This window comes from Magnolia sinica, chromosome 9, assembly GCF_029962835.1.
Source record: "Magnolia sinica isolate HGM2019 chromosome 9, MsV1, whole genome shotgun sequence".
Taxonomy (NCBI): Eukaryota; Viridiplantae; Streptophyta; class Magnoliopsida; order Magnoliales; family Magnoliaceae; genus Magnolia; species Magnolia sinica.
In genome coordinates, this window is record NC_080581.1 from 82,117,320 (window position 1) to 82,142,069 (window position 24,750).

Below are 24,750 nucleotides of genomic sequence, written 5' to 3' on the forward strand. Positions count from 1 at the left end.
CGTCATCCATCCATTTTTCTGAATTGTTTTAGGACATTAGACAAAAAATGAGGCAGATCCAAGGCTCAAATGGACTACACCAAAGGAAGCAACAGTGACAATGACACCCACGTTGAAACCTTTCTAGGGGGCACTGTGATGTTTTGTTTGCCATTGAAGCTATTCATAAGGTCATATAAATATCAGCTTGATCGAAAACTTCAGTGGCTCCCAAAAAGTTTTTAATTCATAAGGTCATATAAATATCAGCTTGATCCACCGAAAAAGTTTTTAATCCTCAGCGTTCAAACCCCAATGTGTGATCCACTTAATCCTTGGATGTGCCTAATCTTTAGGCTCATACCCTAAAATGATTCGGAAAAAAAATGAATGAGCCCTACAGAACCCAGACTTGACGGATTATTATTGAGGCCAGGCCAGGTGTTCCTAATTATTCTGTTTCTATGCATGAACAGATCAAATCCTCAATCATATATTGTACTAATCTAATTGTAATATCCTAATAATAAGTAGAAATTTGGAAATGTGGAGCATGTACAGTTTCCAATCGCCAATGATAGACAATAATTCCCCCCACAAAGCTTACAACTTTCATCGTACTGTGCTCGCCAAAGCATGGAAGGAGCAGATCTAGAATTCTAGTTATCCTCGAACCTTACCAAGTCATTCATGAGACGACCAAGCCCATTTCAGATTTGGGTCTGGTTCATGTTGACCTAGCTAAAACCCTGGACCAAGCCAAGGTCCGTCTTCATTTGAACTCGTGACTGAACCTAGTCAAGCTTATTTGGGAGCAGTTAGAAAATAAAAGGGGAAAGTGACATTATCTCTAAAAGTTATTTTATAAGAAGAAAATTGAGAGACCAAAAAATAGGGAAGAGATTTTTTTTGGAACTTTTTCTATGAAAATACGTTCTTGGAAATTGTGTTCGACAAAAAAAAAAAATGTGAACTCTCAATTAGGAGAAAATGTAATATTCTTGGCAGTACTTTCCACACACACTTTCCAATCTCCCAAACAGGCAATTTAATTTGAATCAATGCATTCCATGTGCTACAATTTTTGAGTGCCTGCACATCTCAAGCATCATACACTGCCAGAGTATCAAATAACTCCCTTTTCTGCACTAGCCATGAACATGTAGATGACAAATCAAATGGCTAGTCTTCCCACCATAGCAAATCTTGAATCATGGATTCCACTCTAGGGCCAACATCAACATGGATATCCAAAATCAGCAATCCAAACCATTTCTACGATCAAGATAGCAGCATCTCTAAAAAAACATAAACTGCTCTATCATTGGTTGCACAGCAAAATTAGGTGTAAAAAGAAAAACAAAACAAAATTTTACCATTAGTACTGAGGGCAACGAAATTCCCCACCCTTCTTGCAAGCATATAATTAGGCAATTTGGTGACAAAAACACATTTGAAGGTGAAGATCTAGCAAGTGGGCCGTGCATTCATTTGATCACTGGATGCAAACGTGCCTGTTTCCAGATCCATATTGCCATGGCAACTTTGGCTTACTCCCACACAAGCGAATTGCCAATGCCTTGCGGCCAAACAAAATTTATCAACCGTTGTCATTACAATAACTCATTGGGTAGTCGATTTCATTTCCTTTTTATGGTTTCTTGCCATGGGAGCCTTTCTTCCCTCTCAAGGCTTTCCTCTTCTCTTCTCTGCAAAGAGAAAGCAACAGTTGCTATAGTCAGTTTAACATAACAACCACAGGTCTTCAAAATCATTCACAGCAGTTTTTGTAAAATATCGAGGGCATTTTGGTCTTTTCAATGACCACTGGGAGAGAGTTTTGGGGCATTTTGGCCTTGAGAAAGAATGGCCAGTCCAGATGAAGAGTCGGGACAAAATGAATGCTATTTTGCAACTCAGGTGGGCCCTGTGAAGTTCGAGGGTGGACGTTCCCTCACAGCTCATTACCTTTGCTCTGGCCCACCTTAGTTCTGAATCGGGCAGGTTCTAGAAAATTTCTGAGGTGACATTGCTGATAGATGGGTTGGACAGCATGAATACATCTATGCGAGGTACCACCATAAGCTTATGATGGCACTGGAACCACTGAAGCACGCCCCATTCTCTGAATTGACCGCACAGTTAGGCTCACCAAATTGATGCAACTTTTGCACCTTCGACTCATCTACAATGGGCCCAGTGCGGTGAAAAGTTCCAAACTCTGGGCATTTTGGTCTTTTCCTAGCCTTCTGACAGATGGGCTGAGAAAGGGGGTGGGAGCCATCATGGCCCTTCTTTCAAGGGACCAGCCCCAAACCAGATTGAAAGGAGCACCCAATAGGTGAGATTTGCACACCCACCTATGATAGGCCCAATGGGCTGAACGGTTCCAAAGACGGGGGACCGAGCCCATCTATTGTGAAGATCAGGTTGGTTACAATGTGGGGTCACCCAAGATTTCACCGGATTGATCCTCTTTCTAAAAAAATAGTGGTGCAAGGATTTGACCCATTAAATACCCTATCATATCAGTGGGACTTACCTGGCTTTTGCGATTTCCTCCCTTGATGGGAATTTCCTTTTCTTCCTTTCCCTGGCTTTGGATGCTTCCGTTCCATTTTCCTGCATGCCAGTCTTCGAACTACTGTCTGCATTCTTTGATGGGAACTTCCTTTTCTTCGATTTCTTCACTTTGGAAGGAGATAATTCCATTCCATTTTCTTGCATGCCAGTCTTCAAACTACCGTTTGCCTTCTTTGTTCTATCACTAGGACGTTTAGGCTGTTGAGATCTTCCTTCTGGAAGGCTCTGTTCCATGTCACTTCCACTATCAGGAGCATCTGTCTGTTCCACCACCTTTTCCGATGAGTTGGATGGTTTCGGTGGTGGCTTGGTATTGCTCATCTTCTTCAACTGCAGGAAGCAAGGTCAATAATCCAATCCATCAGAGGTTATACACTAAGATTTTCAAACAACATCCACATGTTGGGAGAAATATATGTTTCTAAATATCTAAAAAAATGATAAGAAAACGAGAAACTTTATTAAACATAAAGAATTGTGAAAATCCGTTGTGATCTAGACACATGGCTCCAAATGTACAGAGAATTACATATCTGCACTTGTCAATAGGTGCATGGATGTGCATGGCCCCAAATATACAGAGAACTACATATCTGCACATGTAAATATGTGCCATACAGGTGTGTGGACCTACTACCATATACACATTTCATTTGGTTGACTGAAAATGAACCCACATGGGGCACCATATGCACCTTTCATTTGGAGGGAGGGAGAAGCTAAGGGACAAGTGGATAAGCTTTTATAGATGAAGTCCAACCCTACAACCCTACTAATTAGCTAGTGTTCTTCGAGTCCCCCTCTCTGGTAACACCTCTAGAATCAATTCTTTTCACTTGTCCTGAGAAGAATTGAATCTCTGATAATTAGCTGTTTGCTAAGCAATTCCTCAGAGAAGTATTTCTTCACTTATCATGAGGAGAAGCCCTCCCTCCCACCAGATTTTGATGCATACTCAAGAGGCGTCCCACAAGATCGATGGTCTTGTCCACAAACAGAACTTTTTGTCTACTATGGTCAGACCAAAGTTATTCTTCAGAGGAAAGGGAATAGGAGTTTTATACTGATGCTTCTCTTAAGACTTAAGAGAGATCAGCCTGCAATTTTTATTCTCAAAATCATAATAGTAATACACATATAAAGAGAGAGCCTTTTATAAGTTTGAAACAAAAGAAGCCCCAATGAAATTGAACACACATGCCCTCACTTATAGCCACTAGAGACATGCCTATAACTGAGGATGTCTTTAAATAGAAAAATATAAAGCAACTACTATAACACAAAACAGTCCACCTGCATGCCTATGCCGAGCCCACTTACATGATCATGTGAGGGCCCCTTTGACCCTTCATTTGGACGTGTTTGGAAGAAATCCTGATTGTACCACACAGCAGTCTAGATTTTTTTTTATTTTTTTATTTTTCTTTGAATAGTATATCAGTCTAGAATTATGCTTTAACGCCAGGGATACAAAAATAACACACATTCCATTTCTGCTGAACACTGTTTGTGCCAGCATTGTCATCAGAATGTGACTGAGTATTCTATCTGGTTTGATGGAGTTCAAAGCCATTTTAGGCATCATCTGATTCCATGAATCCCGCGACCGCTTTTCGCGAGCGAGTAGGGAAAGATGAATGGCTCTCAATGGAGGATCAAATCTGTGCAGGAGAAAGGATTCTCCTTCACGGCCCGAATGGATCTGGCATGGTGGTGGCAGAGAGAGAAGCAGGAAACAATGTATGGTGGATGAATCTCCAAAACGGAGAACATGCAGGACCCTCTGGCCGTTAGGAGACCGTTTTGCTTCAAGGTCCTGAAGAGAACTGCCAGGTCTTAGCCTCTAGGTATGGTGAAGATGGGGGGCCCTGGTCGATGAAGTATGCAGAGAGCGGGGCCTCTGCAGAGGGTGTCTCAAGCTCCCCTCCGGTTCCTCATTCTCTGCATGGGGAGGCTACAGCCCTGACTCCCGATGATGGTGGTTGGTGTCAAGAAGGAAAGGGGAAACACCGCCATCAACCCTCTGCCCTGGATCCTAACCCTTGGGACTCACCTGCTTTGTTTGTGGATAGGTTTTCAAGAGAATGGAATGAGATGAACTTCGCAAGGGTGTTCGGCCACTAAGGGAGAGTGACGGATGTCTCTATTCCTAGGATCAAAGGGTCAATTGCTACAAGGGGGTTTGCATTTCTCAGATTTGAGGAGGCTGACCTCCCTACCACGATTGGAGCCTTAAACGGTAAGAGCTTCAGTGGTTTAGCTATTAGGGTTGAGGTAGCCCATTTTTTGCTGCTTTAAATGGCTCACTAAGTGGACGGTCAAGGCAAAAAAAACCTTGTACCTTGGGCAAGCCAGTTGGTGGTTAGGAGTAAGTGAAGCTTAACCTCCCAGCGCCTAACTTTAGGAGGGGGGAGGGTAAGAAGAAGAGGTTCGGAAAGGGACTTCTCCCTCAGCCGAAATCTGACATTCATCACGACTCTGCATTGGTCCCTGTGACTGGGGGCCTAACCTTAGTGGGATCATACAAGGAGGTCCTGATGGGATATCCCCTACTAGAGGACTAGAGAGCTATAGAATCTGGGGATTACTAGAGAAGGGGTGGACAAGGCCATACCGCGTGTAGAGAGACAAGGGAGAAAGGGAAGACAGGTATCCCCATGAAGATCTTGTCTTAGAACGTTCAAGGGTTGGGTTGCCCCCAGAAGTGATCCATTGTTATGGAGATTTGCTCCAAATCGAAAGTTCGGCTGATTTTTCTTTAGGAAACCAATCTTCAAGCTGTCAATAAGAAGATCATTTGCTCCAGTCGGGGTAGGAAAGGTATTTAGTGGGAAGCCCTTGATGCCTCTGACTCTTTAGTAGGTATCTTAATTCTCTGGGACTTGGCTATGTGGAGTAAGGAAGACAACCGGTTAGGTATTTTCTTAGTGAACTAAGTTTTAGTAGAGTCGCCTTGAGTTTTTGTTGGGTTTTCTCAGGAGTTTATGGCGCTTGCCCCCAATTATGTGATTCCATCTAGATGGAACTATCTTTAGTCTGGGATAGATGGATGCTTTTGTGGTGCATTAGGGGGGACTTCAATGTGGCGTGATTCATCCATGAGAAACTCAATGGGACTAGAGTGTCGACTAGTATGAGGGGTTTCTCCAATTGGATCCGAAACCACAGCCTTATCGATTTTCTTTTGGAGGTGTGAATTTCACTTGGTCTGCTGGTCATGCTTTCCCGTTCATGTCATTGTTAGATAGGTTTCTAGATCCCTAGGGTGGATCTAAAAGTTCTCCCTAGCTCACTAGAAAGGCCTCCCCAAATTGATCTCTTACCACTGCCCGATCTTGCTTGAGGTGGATGAAATTAACAAGGGTCCAAAACCATTTAAGTTTGAGCTAGCTTGGCTCGAGGTGGAGGGTTTCTTTGACCTAGTCAGCGGTTGGTGGTCAGATTTTGTTGTTCAAGGTAAATTGGGCTTTGTTCTTTTCAAGAAAATGTAGATGTTGACGAACAAGCTAAAGCAGTGGTATTGTCAAAATTCTACGATTTATGATTTGAGTCGAATCTTAAGCACAACAATTTGAATCCCTTTTTCATATATATGCTAGTGTCGAAGAAGAGGAGTTAAAATGGCATCGAAGATCTAGGGTCGTCTAGTCAAGGAAGGTGATTGTTTCAGATCATTACCCAATAATTTTGGACATAACTGCAGTTAACTGGGGGCCCAAAACCTTTCAGGTTCGAGGTTGCCTGGCACGAGATAGAGGGATTCAAACAGTCGGTCACAAAATGGTGGAACTCCTTCCATGTGGAAGTATATGTGGGGTTCAAGATTGCCAGGAAACTTAATCTTTTGAAAGCAAAGATAAATATTTGGAAGAAGGAAACTCTCGGGATTCGAAGCGGTGGAGTTTCATAAAATGTTGGAAGAAATCCATGAACTAAACATTATGGAGGAGAGTGGAAATCTATCTTCGACAAATGTAGTGGAGGGCATCTCTCTAGCTGAACTATTCAAAGAGTGGAAATCTATCTTCGACAGATATATAGAGGGCAACTCTCTAGCTGAACTATGCAAACCGGGCTGAAGAAGAGGAGATCGGATGGCATTAGAGATCGAGGGTGGTTTGGCTCAAACAAGGGACAAAAAAACGTGGTTTTACCAAAGCTTTGCCAATGCTCAAGCTCAAACCAATAGGATCTCCAATTTGGTGGTAAATGAAGAACGTACGTCGGACAAGAAGCAAATTTCCAATGCAATAGTACAATTTTGCAAGGACTTGCTCTATGTTGATCACTAGGAGAGACCACACCTAGATAATCTTTACTTCCAATGTCTGTCAACGGAGGATGCCACGTTTCTCGAAGCAGGAATCTCCGAAGAAGTAAAAGATGCTTTAGATTTTGTGCAGTGATAAGTTGCCGGGACCCAATGGATTTCTATGCTATTCTTTCATAATTTTTTGCCTCTCCTGAAGAACAACGTTATGGATTTTTTATTAGAATTTATGAGTGTGGTTGGCTATCGAGCGAGCTTGGGGCAACTTTATTGCTCCAATCCCTAAAGTTAAGGGGGATGAACAGTTAAAAGACTTTAGAGTTTAGACCCATTAGCCTGATAGGAGAGCCTTATAGGATTTTGGCCAAGGTGTTGGCGGTGAGATTGAGGAACGCCCTTGGCAAGGTTATTTTTGAGAATCAGAGAGCATTCATTGCGAGGAGACGGATCTTAGATAGCACTCTTATAGCTCACGAGTGTATTGACTCAAGATACAAGGATGGGAAGACTGGTATTATGTGCAAATTAAATATTGAAAAAACTAACAACTATGTCGATTGGGCGTTTCTAAATTATATGCTTCTCAGATTGGAGTGTGGCCAAAAATGGAGAGGGTGGATGCAGACTTGTATGAGGTCCACCTCCTCAGTATTTGATCAACGGATCTCCTAATGGGTTCTTCAAGGCATCCAAGGGTTTAAGGCAGGGGGGCCCTTTGTCTCCATATTTATTCGTGGCTATTGGGGAAGCATTTAGTAAGATGCTTAAAAAGGGGAAAGATACTGGTCTGTTTAGTGGGTTCAAAGTTGCTAATCATAGTGTTTCCTTCTCTCATCTTCAGTATGCAAATGACACTTCTCTTTTGCGATGCAAACTTCACATTGGTGGATAATTTGCGGAAGATAAACATTTGTGTTGAGGCTGTTTCGGGTCTGAAGATAAATGTCGCTAAGTTAGAAATGTTGGCATTCATATCAATAGCTTCTCTCTTCTCCAGCTCATTAGCTCTTTAGGGTGCAAGATTGGGGACTTCCTGACGACATATTTGGGCCTTTCGCTCTGAATTGGTAAAGCCCCCCAAGCATTTGTGAGGTAAGGTGGTGGAACTTTCAAGTCTTGATATCTCTCCTATGGACGCCGCTTAACCCTCATTAAGACAACTTTCGCAAACATGTCAATCTTCTTCTTGTCCATGTTCAAATGCCTGAAATCAATCTTGCAGAGATTAGAAAGGATGGAAGGAATTTCTTTTGGAAAGGCAACATGGTGGGTCGAAAGTTTCACCTTAGATGGGAGGTTTGTATTCCGACCAAGATGGGGGGTGCAAGCGTTAACAGCTTGGAATTAATGAATATTTAGCTTCTCAGTAAGTGGATTCGGATGTTTGATTTTTGAATTGGGAAGATTATAGGGAGAGCTTATTATGAGTAAGTATGACACGCAATTTGGTGAGTGGTTCGTCCGAAGGTCCTCTTTATGTAAAGTCTCTTCAACTAAGAGAGCAATTTTGACAATTGAGAATCTCGTGCAAAAAGGGACTGTGTTTTCCCTTGGTCATGGTCATCATATCAGATTTTGGGTCGATCTGTAGTGCGGAAAACACACCTCTCCAAGAAAGGTTCCCCGGGCTAGCTCGCATTGTTACTGATTGATTCATATCTGTCGCGGATCTCTTTGCAGTGGGTCCATTTTCTGGAACCTCCTTGCCAAAGGAATTTAACGGATGCAAAAGCGGATGATTTTGTGGGTATGTTCGAGTGTATTCAAAATGTGGTGCCTTCAAGTCAAGACTCAAATTTGATCCTTTGGTCGGCCCATCCGTCTAGAAAGTTCTCGGTTCAGTCACCTTTGGGGTTGATTTCTGGGCCAAACCCCTCTCGTGATCTTCCTCATCCTTTCCACCATTGGTTGTATGGTGCCCCTCCCCGCGTGCTAGTGTTTGTTTAGTCAGTGGAAAGGAAGAAAGTCCTCACCATCGCCAACCTTAAAAAAATATCATTAGTTGTGTGTGCATGTAAGATGCAAAATCAATTGATCATCTTTTTATCCATTGCCCATTTGTTACGAAAATTTGGAATCATGTCTTCGGCCTTTTTTCTATCAAGTGGGTGATGCCAAAAGTTGTAGAGGATCTTCTTTGGGCTAGGCATGGTGATGGAGGTTGCAGAAAATCTGAGAAAGCTTGGTTGAGGCTTTACATTATGGCTATCTTGTGGGTCATCTGGGGAGCTACAAATGCTTGTTGTTTTTGCAATTTTGCAGTATCCCTCGAGGAGGCTATTGACAGAATTAAGAATCTTGTTTCAGGATGGGTACTCTATGTAAATGCAGTCTAGTTGTTTTTCCTTAGGGTATTCTTGGTGGATGATCTTTTAGTTTGTATTCTTTTCTAGCCTTTTGGCGTGCTTTTCAAAAAAAAAATTTATTGTTATATCTCAAAGTAAAAAAAGAAAAACACTTCCATGGGGTTGTTAGCGCTAGAGCAAGGTGCGTTGCTATCTCTTCACTATTAGTAGACTTCTTCTTTCTGATAAGGACTCTATCTCTTCTGCAGTTGTTAATTATTATACCCATCTCCTTCATGATAAGGGCTATGAAAGACCTCTTATTGATGGCCTCCCCTTTCCCAAATCTTTGCTGAGGATAGGGCATCTCTTGAGAGTTCCTTCCTCCTGGAGGAGGTCAAGAAAGCAGCCTTTGATCTGACGAGAGATAAAGCTCTTGGTCCTAATGGGTTTCCCCTCACCTTCTTCTAGTCATTTTGGGAATTAGTGAACCAAGACTTATTTGCTTTCATTAGGAGTTTTATCAGGAGTTCTTTGCCTCTGGTTGTATACCATCTAAGATGGGCTGCTCACTCATAACCCTGGTCCCTAAGGTTCAAGGTGTTGAGAGCTTAAAAGATTTTCGGCCAATCAGCCTAATTGGTAGTTGCTACAAAATTCTGGTTAAAATCCTTAGCTCCAGAGTTAGGACTGTTCTTCATGAGGTGATTTCCTCTTCCCAGAGTGCATTTATGATCGGGAGACAAATCCTTGACAGTGCCCCGCTTGCTCATGAGTGTATTAATTCATGCCATCGGGCTAATAAAAAGGGCATTCTCTATAAGTTGGACATGAAAAGGCATATGATCATGTGAATTGGAACTTTTTTATATATTATTATATGCTTCTTAGGATGGGTTTTGGGGAAACCTAGAGGTGTTGGATTAAAGGGTGTACCTCTTCGGCTAAGTTCCTGATTTTCATTAGCAGCTCCCCCTTCAGATTCTTCAAGGCAACTAGAGGTTTAAGATGGGGGAATCCCTTGTCCCCTTTTCTATTCATTATAGTCTCCGAGGCTCTTGGTAGAATGTTGGCTAGAGGGCAAAGCATTGGCTTGTTTCGAGGCTTTGCAGTGGAAAATTTCTACTATAAGATCAACCACCTGCAGTTTGCTGATGATAATCTCATCTTCTGCGAACCTTTTGATCCATTGATTATATGCCTTGGCATGTCTCTATGCTAGTTTGAAGTAGTTTTTGGGCAAAAAGTCAACCATTTTAAGAGTGAGCTTCTCGGTATCCACATGGATTTATAGGAAGTGCGGGGTTTTGCCTCTACCTTTGGTTGTAAAGTGGGGACCTTTTTTTCCACTTACCTTGGGTTGCCCTTGTGTTTAGGCAAACCTTCCTTACACCTTTAGGATAGGGTGTTGGAGGGAATGGAAAGAAGATCCATGCCTTAGAAGAGCATCTCTTGTATCTTGGTGGTAGAGTCACCACAATCAAACATTCCCTCTCTAATCTTCCCTTGTATTTTATGTCCCTTTCCCGATGTCCCAAATCTGTTATCCTCGAGATTGACAAGCTTAGGAGGAACTTCTTGTGGCAAGGAGGCTCCCCCTCCATGAAGTTTCCTCTCCTTAAGTGGGAAGATGTTTGTAAGCCGCTTTCTGAGGGAGGGGTTGGCATCAAAGGTTTGGAAGTTGTTAATTCAGCTCTATTAGGTAAGTGGATTTGGCATTTTATTTCTGAGGAAGTCTGCCTGTGGAAATCAGTTGTTTCAACCAAATATGGTGTGGAGCTGGGAGGGTGGTGGACAAAAAAAACCTTCCCTTTACAAGTCTTCTTTTCTTTGGAACGAGATTGATGAGGTGTTTATCTCAATCTTCAAGAACACCTCTTTCCTAGTGGATAATAGAAAAAGGATCAGGTTATGGTCTGACCCTTGGTGTGGGAACCTTCCTCTGATTGCCTCCTTCCCAATCCTTGCCAGATTGAGCCCCAACAAGCAGATCATGGTTTCAGATTGTTATTCCTTCTCTAGTCAGGGTGGTGTGTGGACTCCTCCCTTTAGGAGGAACCTATCAGATGCAAGGTATTCCAAAACGGTAACGGTGGCCGTAACGGCCACCACTGTTACCGTTATGATACGGGCCATAACAACCATTACGACCCTTTTTTATTTTTTGAAAAAACTGTTATTGGACCGTTATGGGGCCGTTACGCGACAGTTAAGCAGCTGTTAACGACCGTTACGGCCAGTTTTTCTATAACGGCCGTTACGGCTATTTCGACCCCGTAACGCGTAATGGTTATGACCGTACGTGACCAATTTTGAATGCCATGATTAGATGAGGAATTTGATGAGTTATTAGAGCTCCTTTCCTCTTTGCAAAACTATGCTTTACAACCTCATGTCGCTGACTCCATATCCTGGTATGTTGGGAAGTCTAGAATCTTCTCGGTCAAGTCTTTCTTCAAAGTCCCCTCCCCCCTAGGGACTCGGCCTCTCCTAGCTGCACTGGTCCTCTCTAGTCATTCGGGGCTCCCCTGAAAGTCGTTGCCTTTGCTTGGCTTGCTAGTAGGAGCCGTATTCTCACAATAGATAATCTCCATAAAGAGGGGGCTCTACCTTCCGAACATTTGCCTCCTCTATATGCAAGATGCAGAATTGGTAGCCCACCCTCTCCTACATTGCCCCTTCTCCAACAGAGTCTGGAATGGGATCTTGCCTCATGCGGAAATTTCCTGGTTGTTTCCATACTCATTCGAGGCTGGCAGGTTGGAGGTGGTGGAAAGCTCGGAAAAAAGAGACTTAGTCTGGCTCTGCTTGCAACTATGTTGTCCATTTGGTTGGAAAGAAATAATTGTCATTTTAACAACGCCAAGTGTTCTGATAGTTGGGTTCTTTGTAATGTTCTCCATCTTGTTAGGGTATGGGCTTCGGGCTTAACTTAAAGACGGTTGGGTTTGGGCCTGGAATTCCAACCCTGCCCTTGTAATTTTTCCTCCTTTCACTGGCCCATCTCAGGCCCTTTTCGTTCTCTTCTTCTTTGGTTTTCTGTTCTATCTGTTGTTTTTTCTGTTTTTGTGCCTTCTTGGCCTTTTAATATAATCAGTCCTTGCAAAAAAAAAAAAAAAGTAGCCAGGGATGCCCACACACAGTCATTGCAGAAATTTAACTTGTTCAAACATCATATCGCAGGAAAAAGAGAAAGCATCTGATCACAACATCACAGCAGGAAAAACTGTTGTTGCTTCTCTTTTCTTGTCTTTTCATTTTTCTTTCTTTCTTTCTTTCTTTTTCCTTCCTTTTCCAAGGATATCGTTCTTTTAGTATAGAGAGATACCTTGGCCACAAAAAATCCATCCATGTTGTGAACATGAGGATAAAAACGCCTTGTTTTCTCTAGTGAGGGATGAAACCGGTGCTCCCTAAAGCGTATAAACCTGGCAAAACAAATTACCTTTAGCGATGTAAACAGAAGGATAGCGATGATAGAAGTACAGAACTTATGCATGACCAGAACATACCCTGGGCGACCAAAATCCAGTCCACATGGAACAACTTGTACATCTCTCTTTTTGAGCGCGTAGTCTATAACAGCTTCGTTCTGCAGATGTCACAGCATAGCTTTTCAGTAATCGACTTTAATAGCCCTAAGAAGAACCTGCATGTGATACAAAACCTCTGGAATCATTATGGAGCAAGTAGAGTAGACTATGTATCCTCCAGATTTTGAATTTGCATCCACCATGTCAATTGCTGCAAGAATCAGTTGCTGCAAGGAAAATGGATGTACCTTTAAATGGGTCCTGCTGACATTGAAATTGCAAACAAAAACTCTGACAAATGCTGAATGGAGATGAAAATATGTGGGGGAAGAGTGTGAGATAATGTTTCAATTCCACTGTTTTTGACTCGTAGATGAACTCAGATTAGATTTGTTCACACGGCACTTATTCTTACCAGTCTCTACTTACTGCTACAAATGCCACAAGGTTCATTTTGGAACATGCATTTGGCAATAGTAAATGATAAATGATCAAAATGTTGCTTGAGTACCATTAAAGGCGCACTTAACAAGCAAAGCTTCATGAAATTTATATACTGTAAAAATGTGGACTTTGGGGCAGTTGGATGCACCCCAGAACGCAAATGAAGCATCTATGCATCCCCACATTTTCATAGTGGGAAAGAAAGGCTGCTTCCCTCAAATGCAGATGGAAAGAGGCAACTCAATAAGCCTCCCAAAGTGAGAATGGAATTTGAGCAGTAGACAGGCTGTCCTATCCACAATATGGGGTGCATCCTGCTGGCCCTCAGTTTGTAAGACTATCCATGTAACCCTTAGTACAGAAAGAAACTACACCTGCTAGGAAAAGTGAATCATACCTTTTGTAGAAAAGCACAGTTCTGTATATCTTGAGCACTTTTAGAGGTTTTAACTGATTCATCTTTAGATATAACCTGCAAAACAAATAATTCTCATCTAGTTTTTCCACAAGGTAGTTCATAAAGGAAAGTGTGTGAGCAGGGAGACTATGAAGGTGATGGGACAAGATCCGGTTTACTTACCCCAGTCCCACTACAGGGAGCATCCAACAAAACTCTATCAACAGAATTTAGCCCCAAAATCTTGGGCAGCTGAAACCAGAAGACCACATGCCATAAGTTTTTGCCGAAATTGTTGTACTATGACATTCCAACATCATGCGATTCAGAAGCGCTAGAATGAGTCAAGCCAATTCCAACAATATTTTGGTTAACTAAACGAATCAAAACATCATCATCACCACCACCACCACCACCACCACCATCTAAGCCTTATCCCAACTAGTTGAGGTCAGCTAAATGAGTCGTACTCCATATGTCAGGATTCATGACAGAAGTTGTGGAAATCAAAGGATATGAAAGATTAATTGCTCAATAATATGCCAAGGCTGGTCCATGTGATGGTTTCTTAACCTCTTAAGTCAAAGGTTCCAGGAGTTGGTGAGATCATCTTCAAAAAATTGCTAAATGCACAATTGCACATGCATATGGTACATAAACTTGAATGTTTCTAACACCATCTTTATCACAAGAACAACAATATGGGTAAGGATCTGGTGCTCAATGTGAGTCAACAACACAGTCCCATACACACAGGACTGCTCATGTGTTGGGTGGGTCACTATTGTGGGTGGCCATACCCCAAAAATCACAGTGATTGAATGATCCTAGCTGCTCATTGGAGAACTTTCACCCATTGAATGCCACATGACTGAGCTTTTTAATCCAATTCTAATTAATAGATCCTAAGGGGGGTGGACACGAAGCCGTGTACCACATATGCTGTCCCACACATGCTGTTCTGCATATGCTATGCAGGTCATGCAATGCAGGACTGCCTGTACTGTACCCCATTAGTCAAGCACTTGGGACATGGAGTGGTGTAAGTTGTAGGGAGCTCAGGATGGTTGGCAACACAGTAGCACGTGGCACAAGTGGGTGCTTAAGAATGGATGGTTGCAAATGTAGAACAATTGGCACATGTGACTATGTTCCTGAATGCACTCATACAAGCCTTTTTAGCATGTGTAGTCTGTCCAACCTTTTGAGCAAGGATATACCATCCATGGACGAGAGTCATATTGATTGTATAGCTTGTACTCATTTACCTCTTTTCTGTTCAAAAGGGTGTTTGATGACCCATATACATGCTATCAATGCAAGATAGCATGTGCAGTGCACGAATACACATTCATCCAAACAGCCCCCAAGGAAAAACTCCTCAAACCAGTGGATCATCATCAACGTCATCTAACCCTTATCCCAATTAATTGGGGTTGACTATATATATCATGTTCCACCATTCCACTCGACCAAGGGCCTTAACTTCAATTAGACAATACATCAAGTCTTTTTCTTACTGCCCTCACCCACGTCCTTTTAGGCCTTCCCTTGCCCTTTTTAGAGCCTTCAACTTGTACCAAGTCACTCCTAACCAGCAAATCATGGCCTCCGTTGCACATGACCATACCATCAAAGTCTATTTTCCCTCATTTTATTACCCGTTGGTGCTAGACTCAAGTTCCCATGAAGGAACTCATTTCTATTGTTTTGCCACTTATCCATCTCAACATTCTCATTTCTATTGTTTTGCCACTCATCCATCTCAACATTCTCATTTCAGCTACACTCATTCTATGCAATGTTTTCAATATTGACGATATCGGCCGATATATCCCACGATAGATCACGATCTCACCTGTGCGATACGAAACACACTAGTATGTAAAAAATTTTGTATCGTAGGATATATCGCATGATATAATAGCAGATATCTCAACCAGTCCTCTACAAAAACTACGTTGTATCAACGATTTCACATGAACGCATAGAAAGTCGCGGTCGAAGGGCAGAAAATTTGAAAAAAAAATATAGTAAATCCAAACCCCTTTTTCTTGATCTCTCCACTTATAAACAGACCTATTGTGGATTTCGACCCATCCTTGTGAATCCCTTCAAAGAAAAACACCAATTTTGAGCTGGAATCAAGATTCAAGCTGATTTGGGGTTATTTTGAATCCAATAAACATTTTCGATTTTCGATCCTTTTTTCTATAAATCATCTTAAATCAATGTCAAATGGTTACAAATACATGATTCTTCATGTTTTGCATGAAAAATCACGAATTTGAAGCTTTAATTTTGATATTTGGAGGAGACGGGCCGAGTTGAGGAATATTGGAAAAAATCAAAATTTCCTCAATTTCTCTTAAATCAGTTGTAATCTTTGCGTCCAAACACAAAATCAAACATGTATGTAACTTGATCTAGTGATTCTTAGAAATTTGAGGATTTTCCCAAAAAATATTTTTTAATTAAAAAGTTAAAAAATATATTTTCGAAATTTCACTTCGATCAGCGGTCAGAATATTCAAGAGTGTTTGATGAAATCATCATCCCTTACACTCTAATTTTGGGATTGGGGGGAAGATGGACTGATTTGCAAAAAAAAATTGGAAAAATTAAAAAATTCCCCCTTTTTTTTTTCCAAATTGGTTGCAATCATAATGTCCAAACATAAAATGAAACATGTATGTAACCTAATCTAGTGATTCTTGGCAATTTGGGAATTTTTCAAAAAAAATAATTTTTAAATTATAAAATAATAAAAATGTTTTTAAAAAAAAAATTTCAAAATTCCACTTAGATTAGCGGTCAATTGGCCAATATTGCAAAGTATTTAGTAGTGCTTGATGAAATCATCATCACATACACTCAAATTTTGGGATTTGGGGGAAGACGGGTTCATTTGTAGAAATTTGGGAAATTTTCGAAAATTTTCGAATTTTTTTTTTCAAATTGGAGAGGATAAGTACTAGTGGTATGTTAGAGAGTATCTTTATTGATATCATTCTGCTATGACCCGAGCATAGTATTGTCGGTTTGTGGAGCAGTAGTACTATGCCCAACCCCATAGAGATGAAGATGATGATTTTAAGCCACCGCGCAACTCTATGCGAGTCTGAGTCATAGCTACATACAATTTTTAAAGGTATCTTTCTAGTTTTTTTTTACTTTGGCTTTTGAATATATTGCTTGTGTTTCCATACATGTCTTCTTACATTTACAAACTCTATGAATTGACTTTGAATATACTTGCATCAATTCAATCAAACAACATATATTAGGACCCCAAACAAAAGAAACATATTATGTGCACTTGTTTTTTGTGATATTTTGATTTATGAGTGTGTATTGATGTCATTTTTAACAATATCTGAAGTTTCACTGAAAAATTCAACCAATTTCCTAATGTTTTCCAACAATAGCAATACGTTATGTGATACAACAGATACAGCCCATGCGATGACTGATATGTGTTTGTATCCCAAGGGTACGATACATTATGCCATAACGATACAGAAAACATTGATCCGATGAACACGTTCTTCCTTTTAACTCCCCAACATTTTGTCCCATAAGGAAGGTCGTGCAACTCATCCATCTCAACATCCTCATTTCAGCTACACTTATTTCATGAACCCGTTGTTCCGTGACTGCCAACATTCTCTACCATATAGCACTGGATATTTGATCTGATTTTTGGGGTATGGCCACTCCATAATAGGTCTCATCATATCAACAGCCTAGATCCCATGCATGGATAGCGACAAATATTTTCATAACTTAGATATGCCAATGCCCCTGAGTTCTCACATTCTATCTATTAGGGAAAATCACCATCCATTACAGACACTACATTTTTATTTATTGATAGCAGCATATTTTTTTTTAATACATGATAACAACGTAAATATACTTGCACTAAGCATGAAGGGAAGCAATCACACTGCAACATATTCTAGTGTGGGAGCAAGGAAACATCCATTTCAAAATGTTAGCAAGTAAAAACAGGAAACAGGAGCAGGTTTGTAAATCTAGAGCAGGGTTCAAGAGGGAGTGATACTTGGATAGAAGGCTTGCACAATAAAGAATGGACCCTCTCCAATAATTTTTTATTGGTGACTAAAAAATTTTTTATTGGAAAATGATAGAAGGGAAAGGGGAAAAAAATTGATCTAGGCAATGGCAAAGATGTGCTAATATACAAACAAGAACGGTTAACCCCTTCGCAAACCTAATACTTATTACATGAACAGCTGGCCTTCTTGATCAAATCAAAAGCTATTAAAATCAAAACTGACCTCCTTTCCATCATAGTTACACACGATGGTATTTGTCACACCCATGCGGTGCAAATTTGCAGATAGAGACTTGAGTCTAGTTTCTTTCATCTCATTTGCATAAATTATTCCTGGTGAGAAGATGAATTAGCATGACATTAAGCATTAAACAAAACCATGGGACTGGAATTGAAAAGTGGCATGCAAAAATATTCAGAAAATATAAACAACTATATCCACAGAAAAAAGCAGTGATGCCTGGGAAATTCAACATACTCTGAAGTCACTAAAATTATGACAATTGGGTCCCAAATATATCATCCTGTGACATATCAGGGCAATGGGCATGCATGCAAATGAATCAAGTTTGTATCTTACACAGATAAAAATGCAATAAGCGGAATAGAATAAATAGAAGGTTGAAAATGATGACTATGATCTCTGTTAGAAAATTGGTTAAAATATATAAGGCGTCTTGAGAAGTAAATGTCATAATACTGTTCATTTTTGAAGGAATATACCCGCATAGAATGGAGACTCCTGGAAACATTTTGTAAATAAATTTTGCGAGGATTTCTGACAAGTATATCCTAAAAGGCACATGATCCAAAAGCCAACATCCACAAAACATTGTGGAGAAAAACTCAAGAAGAAAATAATGCAGTCAGTAAAAAAACTAACCATTCCGAGTAACAGAAATAGCAATGTTGGATAAATTTGAGCAAGTAGAAACTGGTTAAGAAGCTGGGAATCATGTGAATCAGCTAGAGATTACGACATACCGCTGTTCTTCATGAGAGCTGCAATATATGTTGTTTTACCACCAGGTGCAGCACTGTAATAAGTATAAAATGATATCAGAAAGAGAAAAATAAATGCCCAGATGAGCAGATGCAGTTTTGGCGAAAATCTCAGTTGTAAAAACTTTCAGAAGAAGAAGGCAAAATCATAAGAAGAGGAAATTGTAACTCCATATACAGATTGCTTTTTGTCTTCTTTTTCTTCTTCTTCTTATTTTCAATCAACAACTTGATTGCAGAGAGAAAACTGAAAGCAACTCAGGGGGCAGAGTATGCCCAACACAAAAAGGCATTCTAGATCTTCCTTGTTGAGCAAAGATATTCACCCCTCACCTCTCTATGCTCACAAATAAATAGAACAAGCAATGAATTTGAAATATATAGATGGTAAATTTGCCTCCATTGTTCATGGTTTCTCAGGAGCGCCCACAATACAGCAATACTAGAAATTGCCTTCCACCACAAGCTGTTTTTCTTTTTTGGAAAGATGATGAATCTTTTATTAAAAGCAGAAAACAACTACAACCAAAGCCAATAACAAAGAAAGGCTAAAGCAACAACAGAAGGGACACCGAGACAGCAACCCAACTATAGCCCAGGAAAATCCAGATTACAACCCTTTAATTGAGAAACAAAAGAAGCCCAGTCCATAATATAAAAAATCTAGCCATTTGGGAAGTGCCGTCCACAGATTTCTTAGAATTATCAAAGCACCTAGCATTTCTCTCTTCCCAAAGTGCCCACCAAATGGCGAGCAAAGCCATTCTCCAAAGCATATTCTTGGATTTACCACAACCCACACCATGCTAAGCGAGCAAACAACAGCTCACCAACTCTGGGAATGACCAAACTATATGGAATTGGCCCATAATATCTGCCCAAATCAGGTTGAGAAATGGGCGATGCATAAAAAGATGATCAATTTGTCTCCTCATCTTGCATACACAAGCTGCTCCTAGAAATATTATTTGAATATATTCTACCCTTGAAGTAATGTCTACTTCGCTTAAACTCTAATACTACTTGGATGGAGAAAATAAAAATTACCGTTTTATCATTTTTTTTAACAACTGACCAAGAAATTCTACCCCAGTATGATCACACTTCTGCAATGTTTTAGCATTTTCAGAGGTCGAAAGACAAGTGACTTAAGATTCAGACATTCTTCTGATGGAGTTAGTAGTTCCACATGATTTTTAAACCAAAGTTCAAAACTAGCCAAAACAAGATTAATTGCTTTTGTAAGTGTGCCAAAAAAAAAAAAACACTGGCTTGCACTCATTCCCCAGTTTATTCTTAATCTTGGTTACCTCCACGGCTATAGAAAACCACCAAAAAGATTGAGTAATGAGAATTGGATTTTATGCTAATTAAGTCAAAAGAAAAGTTATAAACAAGACCATGACCAGCTACCAAAATTACAATCACTAGCACAAACTTCCATCTTTAAAGAAGGGCCTGAAAGTACTTACGCCATATCCACAATTCGGTCCTTCTCCTGAGGAGCAAGCGCCATAACAGGCAAAAAGGAACTTGCACTTTGTAACTGTGAACACATTCAATTAGAAACTTTATAAGCAAAGAAATTAAATAAATCCAACATTGCCATGCTCAAACTAAAATCCAAACATGCACTAAGCCAAAAGTATCTGCTTCCCTAAATAAAAGCTTGGCATGTATATTAATAGAATGAGAGCTACCATGTAGTGCCCAGCCATGTATTCAGGAGTCGCCCCAATGGGCACTTGTGAATCATACACAACCAGTCCAACCTGCCATTGATTATATATTTTACTTAGAATGTTCAGTGTGCAGCAACAAACGAAAAACTAAATGAAAATTCAGGCAATTTTTACCTTTGACCACTTGCTTAATGGGTCTAGATTCACACCTCTGTTTATCAAAACACCAGCTAGATCTCGTCTACGAGTCTGTACAATAACAAGGAAAAAAAGACATGAAGAAAAGAAAGTCTACAAGATATAATAAAATAAATGCATGTTTCAAGCCTAACTATCGCGATAGCTGTCACGAATAGTTGCACAGGTGCCTAGTTAGAGGTCTTCTTCTTTTCTTTTCTTTTTTTTTTTTTGAAAGGCAACAAAAATTTTATTAAAAAAGAGTGCTGAGATGGTGCAACCTATAGCTCAAACAAAAAGGAAAAAAAATACAATTATCAAGGGATTTCACACGAGAACCCCATTCAACAACAAGAAGCTTTGCTTTTCCAAAAGGAGAAAAAAAACATCATTTCTGAAAGAACTCCCCTTGGATCAATCAATTATTTCGAAATTTTTCACTGGCTCCCCACAGCCTAGGAATAATTGAGGGGATATTTCTGAAGAATATTGATGATGAAATCCGAAATGGGTGGTACGTAATATGGCCTTGGAAAGCAATAAAATAAATAAATAAAGGATATTCAATTCAAAACCTTGAACAATCCTTTGGTGAGCTACATTCTGATGGGGGAATACTGGGATTCTCTATCCCGAGCTAGCCATCCATATAAGTCAGCCTCCCTTACCCCACAACCCTCACCTGTGACCCTCACTGAAATTCAATTCAATGAAAGGCGCATCCCTTATGGTCGTAAGCCTGAGCGTTGCACTCATTACGGAAGCATCTCCCATGCCTTTCTCCCCACAACACCCATATGACATCGGCAGCCAACAGATGAGCCTCTAGGTAATCATAAAGTGTTTTCCTAGATTGACGACATGTGCTCTTTATGGTAGATCCACCTTTTTTTTCACCATGCGCTCTTATGGCAGGACCCACTTCTGCATGCTCGATATCCGACACATGTGATTCTCAAAGGAAAAGGCATGGTTACAAGTTAGCTTAGCATGTTATTGTAGCCTTGTGAGTTAATCTTTTTGCACTTAGACTAGGTTAAATTAATCCGCAATCGTTGCCTGCATTTTGTCCTTAAAAATACATGATTTTCAAGGGAAAAATGTAAACTGAAATGCTAAGGCATAGAAAAGGGTTGTAGAATACCACCGTTTCTAGGTGATCAGTCCTCTACACACACAAGCAGACAAATAAACAATCATTAGCCGTATGTGTGCCACGACTATTAATATTTTTTCCTTAGGACCACCGACAGGTGTCAAATACGCAGGGATGACATCAATTTGTTTCCTAGATGACAAGACAACTATGGCTGCACATCAATTCCAACATCTGATTCTCTAGACTTAGAATGTATTTACACAATTTCCAGAGCAATGCCTTCTGGGAATCTAAAGTTGGCAGACCGTCACATAAACGCTTGCAATCAAAACATAAACTGCATATGAGATGGGATCCAACCCAACCCATCACAACTTTAAAAATAAAAATATGTTTAGAATAAAGCGACCCTTTTTCACCTTCAAAGTGTTTGTTCGCAAGCAAATGGGTCGTTGCTTTTCAAATGCTTCAATAAGTTCTGCAAGCTCTACAACTGGAAACATCTGAATTTAAAAAAAAAAAAAATTTAAAAAAAACGAATTATATCAATAGCAATGCTGAAAATGATATAATTAGGAAAAGGTATCAACCAGAAATATATAATCAGTGAAGAATTAGGTAACATTTGGTTAAAGATAGCAATCAAAAAAATAAAATTTAATAAAGAATCCAGACAAAATCAGGTCACATTTAGTTAATGGTATCAATCCTGTGTCGCACACAATTGTTGCATGCGTACATTGATCTAGACCAACCAATTCATAGGCCACCTAAAGGATGGGTTGTTGCATGAGAATTGCAGTGACTTGGATGATACTAAGCATTTTAACCATGGGCATTTTGAACTATTGCTCCAAAATCTTTTTGGCCACCCAAGTATTTATATGAATCAGATGATTATGAACATCAAATCATCAATAATCTTGGTGTATGCCTAATCCTAGAGTTGGCCAGCTGATCAGATGGTCCGGAGTCTGGACCAACTGCACATGAACCAATTCCTAGACCAAATGAAAAAAAAAAAAGAAAAAAACTGCAGCATTGTGCATTACCTCAACCAAAGCCTGAATCAGGAAGTCATTGTATCCGTAATAAGAACCCAAATCCGATTGCAGCTGCTTGACATAATCCTTCCTTGTGGAACCCTCTTGCCTCAAGGACTTAAAATTGGATAGCACTCGGATAACTGCTAATACCCAACAATTAGTTGCAAAAGAAAAATAATAACAATAATAAGGAAAGAAAATGCAAAAGCAAATGCAGAAGATTGACGGAGAAAAACGCACTCTCTTTTATCCTGCGCTGAAGATTTGGAAGATCCGGAGGTTGCCGTGACTCTTCTTCAAGCTCCTATAGGAAAATCATAAGAGGTTAAAGATCATCAGTGCAATCTGCAAAATAAACTAGAAGTTCAGTGTAGAATTAATGAAGAAGTACCTTTTCTGTAGGCAATCTAAACTCATCCGATTCATCCTTGATATTGAGCTGCAATTCTGCCTCCGCATCTTCTAGTTCTCTTGCCTTTTCCTCATCAATTGCAATAGATTTCTTCTCAATATCCGATCCATCTGAATCTGAGTCAGAACTTGAATCCGAATCTTTCTCTACAACATGAAAGAAAAACTCATAAGAAACAAATTCAAGGAGACATTATATAATTCCACCCAAATAACCAGCATTTCCAAATGGGCTAGCATTCCATACAACTGGAGAGCACCTTTGAGTGATCTAGACCATTCATCCGGCACTTGCATTCGATGTCTGATTAACCAAAAATCTCCTTCATAAACAATGCCGGCCTTCTGATTGGTGAACTTCCCTGGAGCACATAGTTGGGCTAAGTTTTTTGTGATAACTTCACAATTTCATTCCAATAATCAGATGGGCGTGACTATCTGATGGGGTAAGTTCTTGCTAGCATCATCCTTCCACAGTGGGACCCAAGAAATGATTGGCCTGGGTCACTGAAAGGTCGGCCCCATTGGTACAGAATGCTGGCCCACTTTTCTGTGATTTAGGATTCAACCTGTTAATCATCTGAATGTGAGCTTTTGTCATACCTTTAGTATTAACTGTCTATTTAGTGGCCACCTAATTGGAGGCTAGAAACTTCCACCGAGAAGATTCTAGGCAACATGGGCCATCCACAGTCTAAGGTTTGGATCACTGAACCATTGACAGCTCAAAGCAAACCTTTGTGGTACTTTCAGTATGAACCATCTATTTGGTGGCCACCTAATTGAAGGCTATGAATTTCCCACCTAGGAAATTCTCAGAAATGCAGGCCATCCACAGTCAATGGCTCGAATTACTGAACCATTGACAGCTCAATACGAGCCTTTGCAGTGCTTTCAGTTAATACTGTCTATATGGTGGCCCCCTAATTGAAGGCTATGAACTTTCCACCTAGGAAATTCTCGGCAGTGCAAGCCACACAGAGTCAATGGTTCGGATCACTGAAACCATTGGCTGCTGAATCCAACCCTTTTCCCCTGCTTTCATATTAACCGTCTATTTGGCCGCCACCTAATTGAAGGCTAGGAACTTTCCAACTAGAGATTTTCAGCAAAGGCCGCAGCAGGGCTTATCACGTCAACGGTTAGGGTGACTGAAATCACGAACTAGAGTCATATAATACCTCTTTCTTTGTTGAAAAGTGTATAATGCCTCTTCAAAGGGGAAAAAAAGCTTCTTTCTTTTTTTTTAAAAAAAAGGGAAGAGAATTACCGTCTTCTACTGGTTCTGCATCCGTCTCTTCTTCTTCGCTTCCGCTGAGAAAATCATCGGTAAAAGGATTTCCATCGGAAGAGATATCAGAATCAGAGCCGCTGATTCCTTCCTTCGTTTCTTCCGATTCATCTTCAGAATGGGAAGCTTCTAGAAGATCGAGGTCTTTGGAAGGCTTTTCTGGAGAGAGAAGGGATTTCTTCTGCTTCTTCTTTAGATTAGGTTTAGGGTTTTGTGCTTTTCTTCCTTTCTGCTTCGTCAGAGAAGCTGCCGCCATTGCTGCAACAAAGAGAGAGAGAGAGGAGAAAAACCCTCGCGGGTTTTTTCTCTTTATTAGAGAGGGGATTATTTGATACTCTGGCGTGTATGAAGCTTCACACGCAGGCACTTAGAAATAAACATCGTCCAAACCTCTGATACGCGGACACATGTATTTTGAAACAAGACCATTAGATATGTTTCTTTTCATTTTCGACCGTCCAATAAATATC

General features: G+C 40.3%; 1 protein-coding gene across 1 annotated transcript; it reads right to left on the minus strand.

Moving 5' to 3' along the window:
• Nucleotides 1–1,281: 1,281 nt before the first annotated feature.
• LOC131255871 (26S rRNA (cytosine-C(5))-methyltransferase NOP2B) lies at nucleotides 1,282–24,617 on the minus strand. Its single transcript, XM_058256772.1, has 17 exons — nucleotides 24,260–24,617; nucleotides 22,970–23,136; nucleotides 22,819–22,882; nucleotides 22,585–22,718; nucleotides 21,952–22,035; nucleotides 20,431–20,505; nucleotides 20,275–20,346; nucleotides 20,047–20,120; nucleotides 18,557–18,609; nucleotides 17,796–17,905; nucleotides 13,675–13,743; nucleotides 13,492–13,566; nucleotides 12,785–12,877; nucleotides 12,630–12,709; nucleotides 12,446–12,545; nucleotides 2,522–2,892; nucleotides 1,282–1,688 (listed from the first exon to the last, which is right to left on the minus strand). Exons 1-17 carry the CDS (start codon nucleotides 24,534–24,536, stop codon nucleotides 1,631–1,633), a joined length of 1,956 nt encoding a protein of 651 aa, XP_058112755.1. The 5' UTR covers nucleotides 24,537–24,617; the 3' UTR covers nucleotides 1,282–1,630.
• Nucleotides 24,618–24,750: the final 133 nt, after the last annotated feature.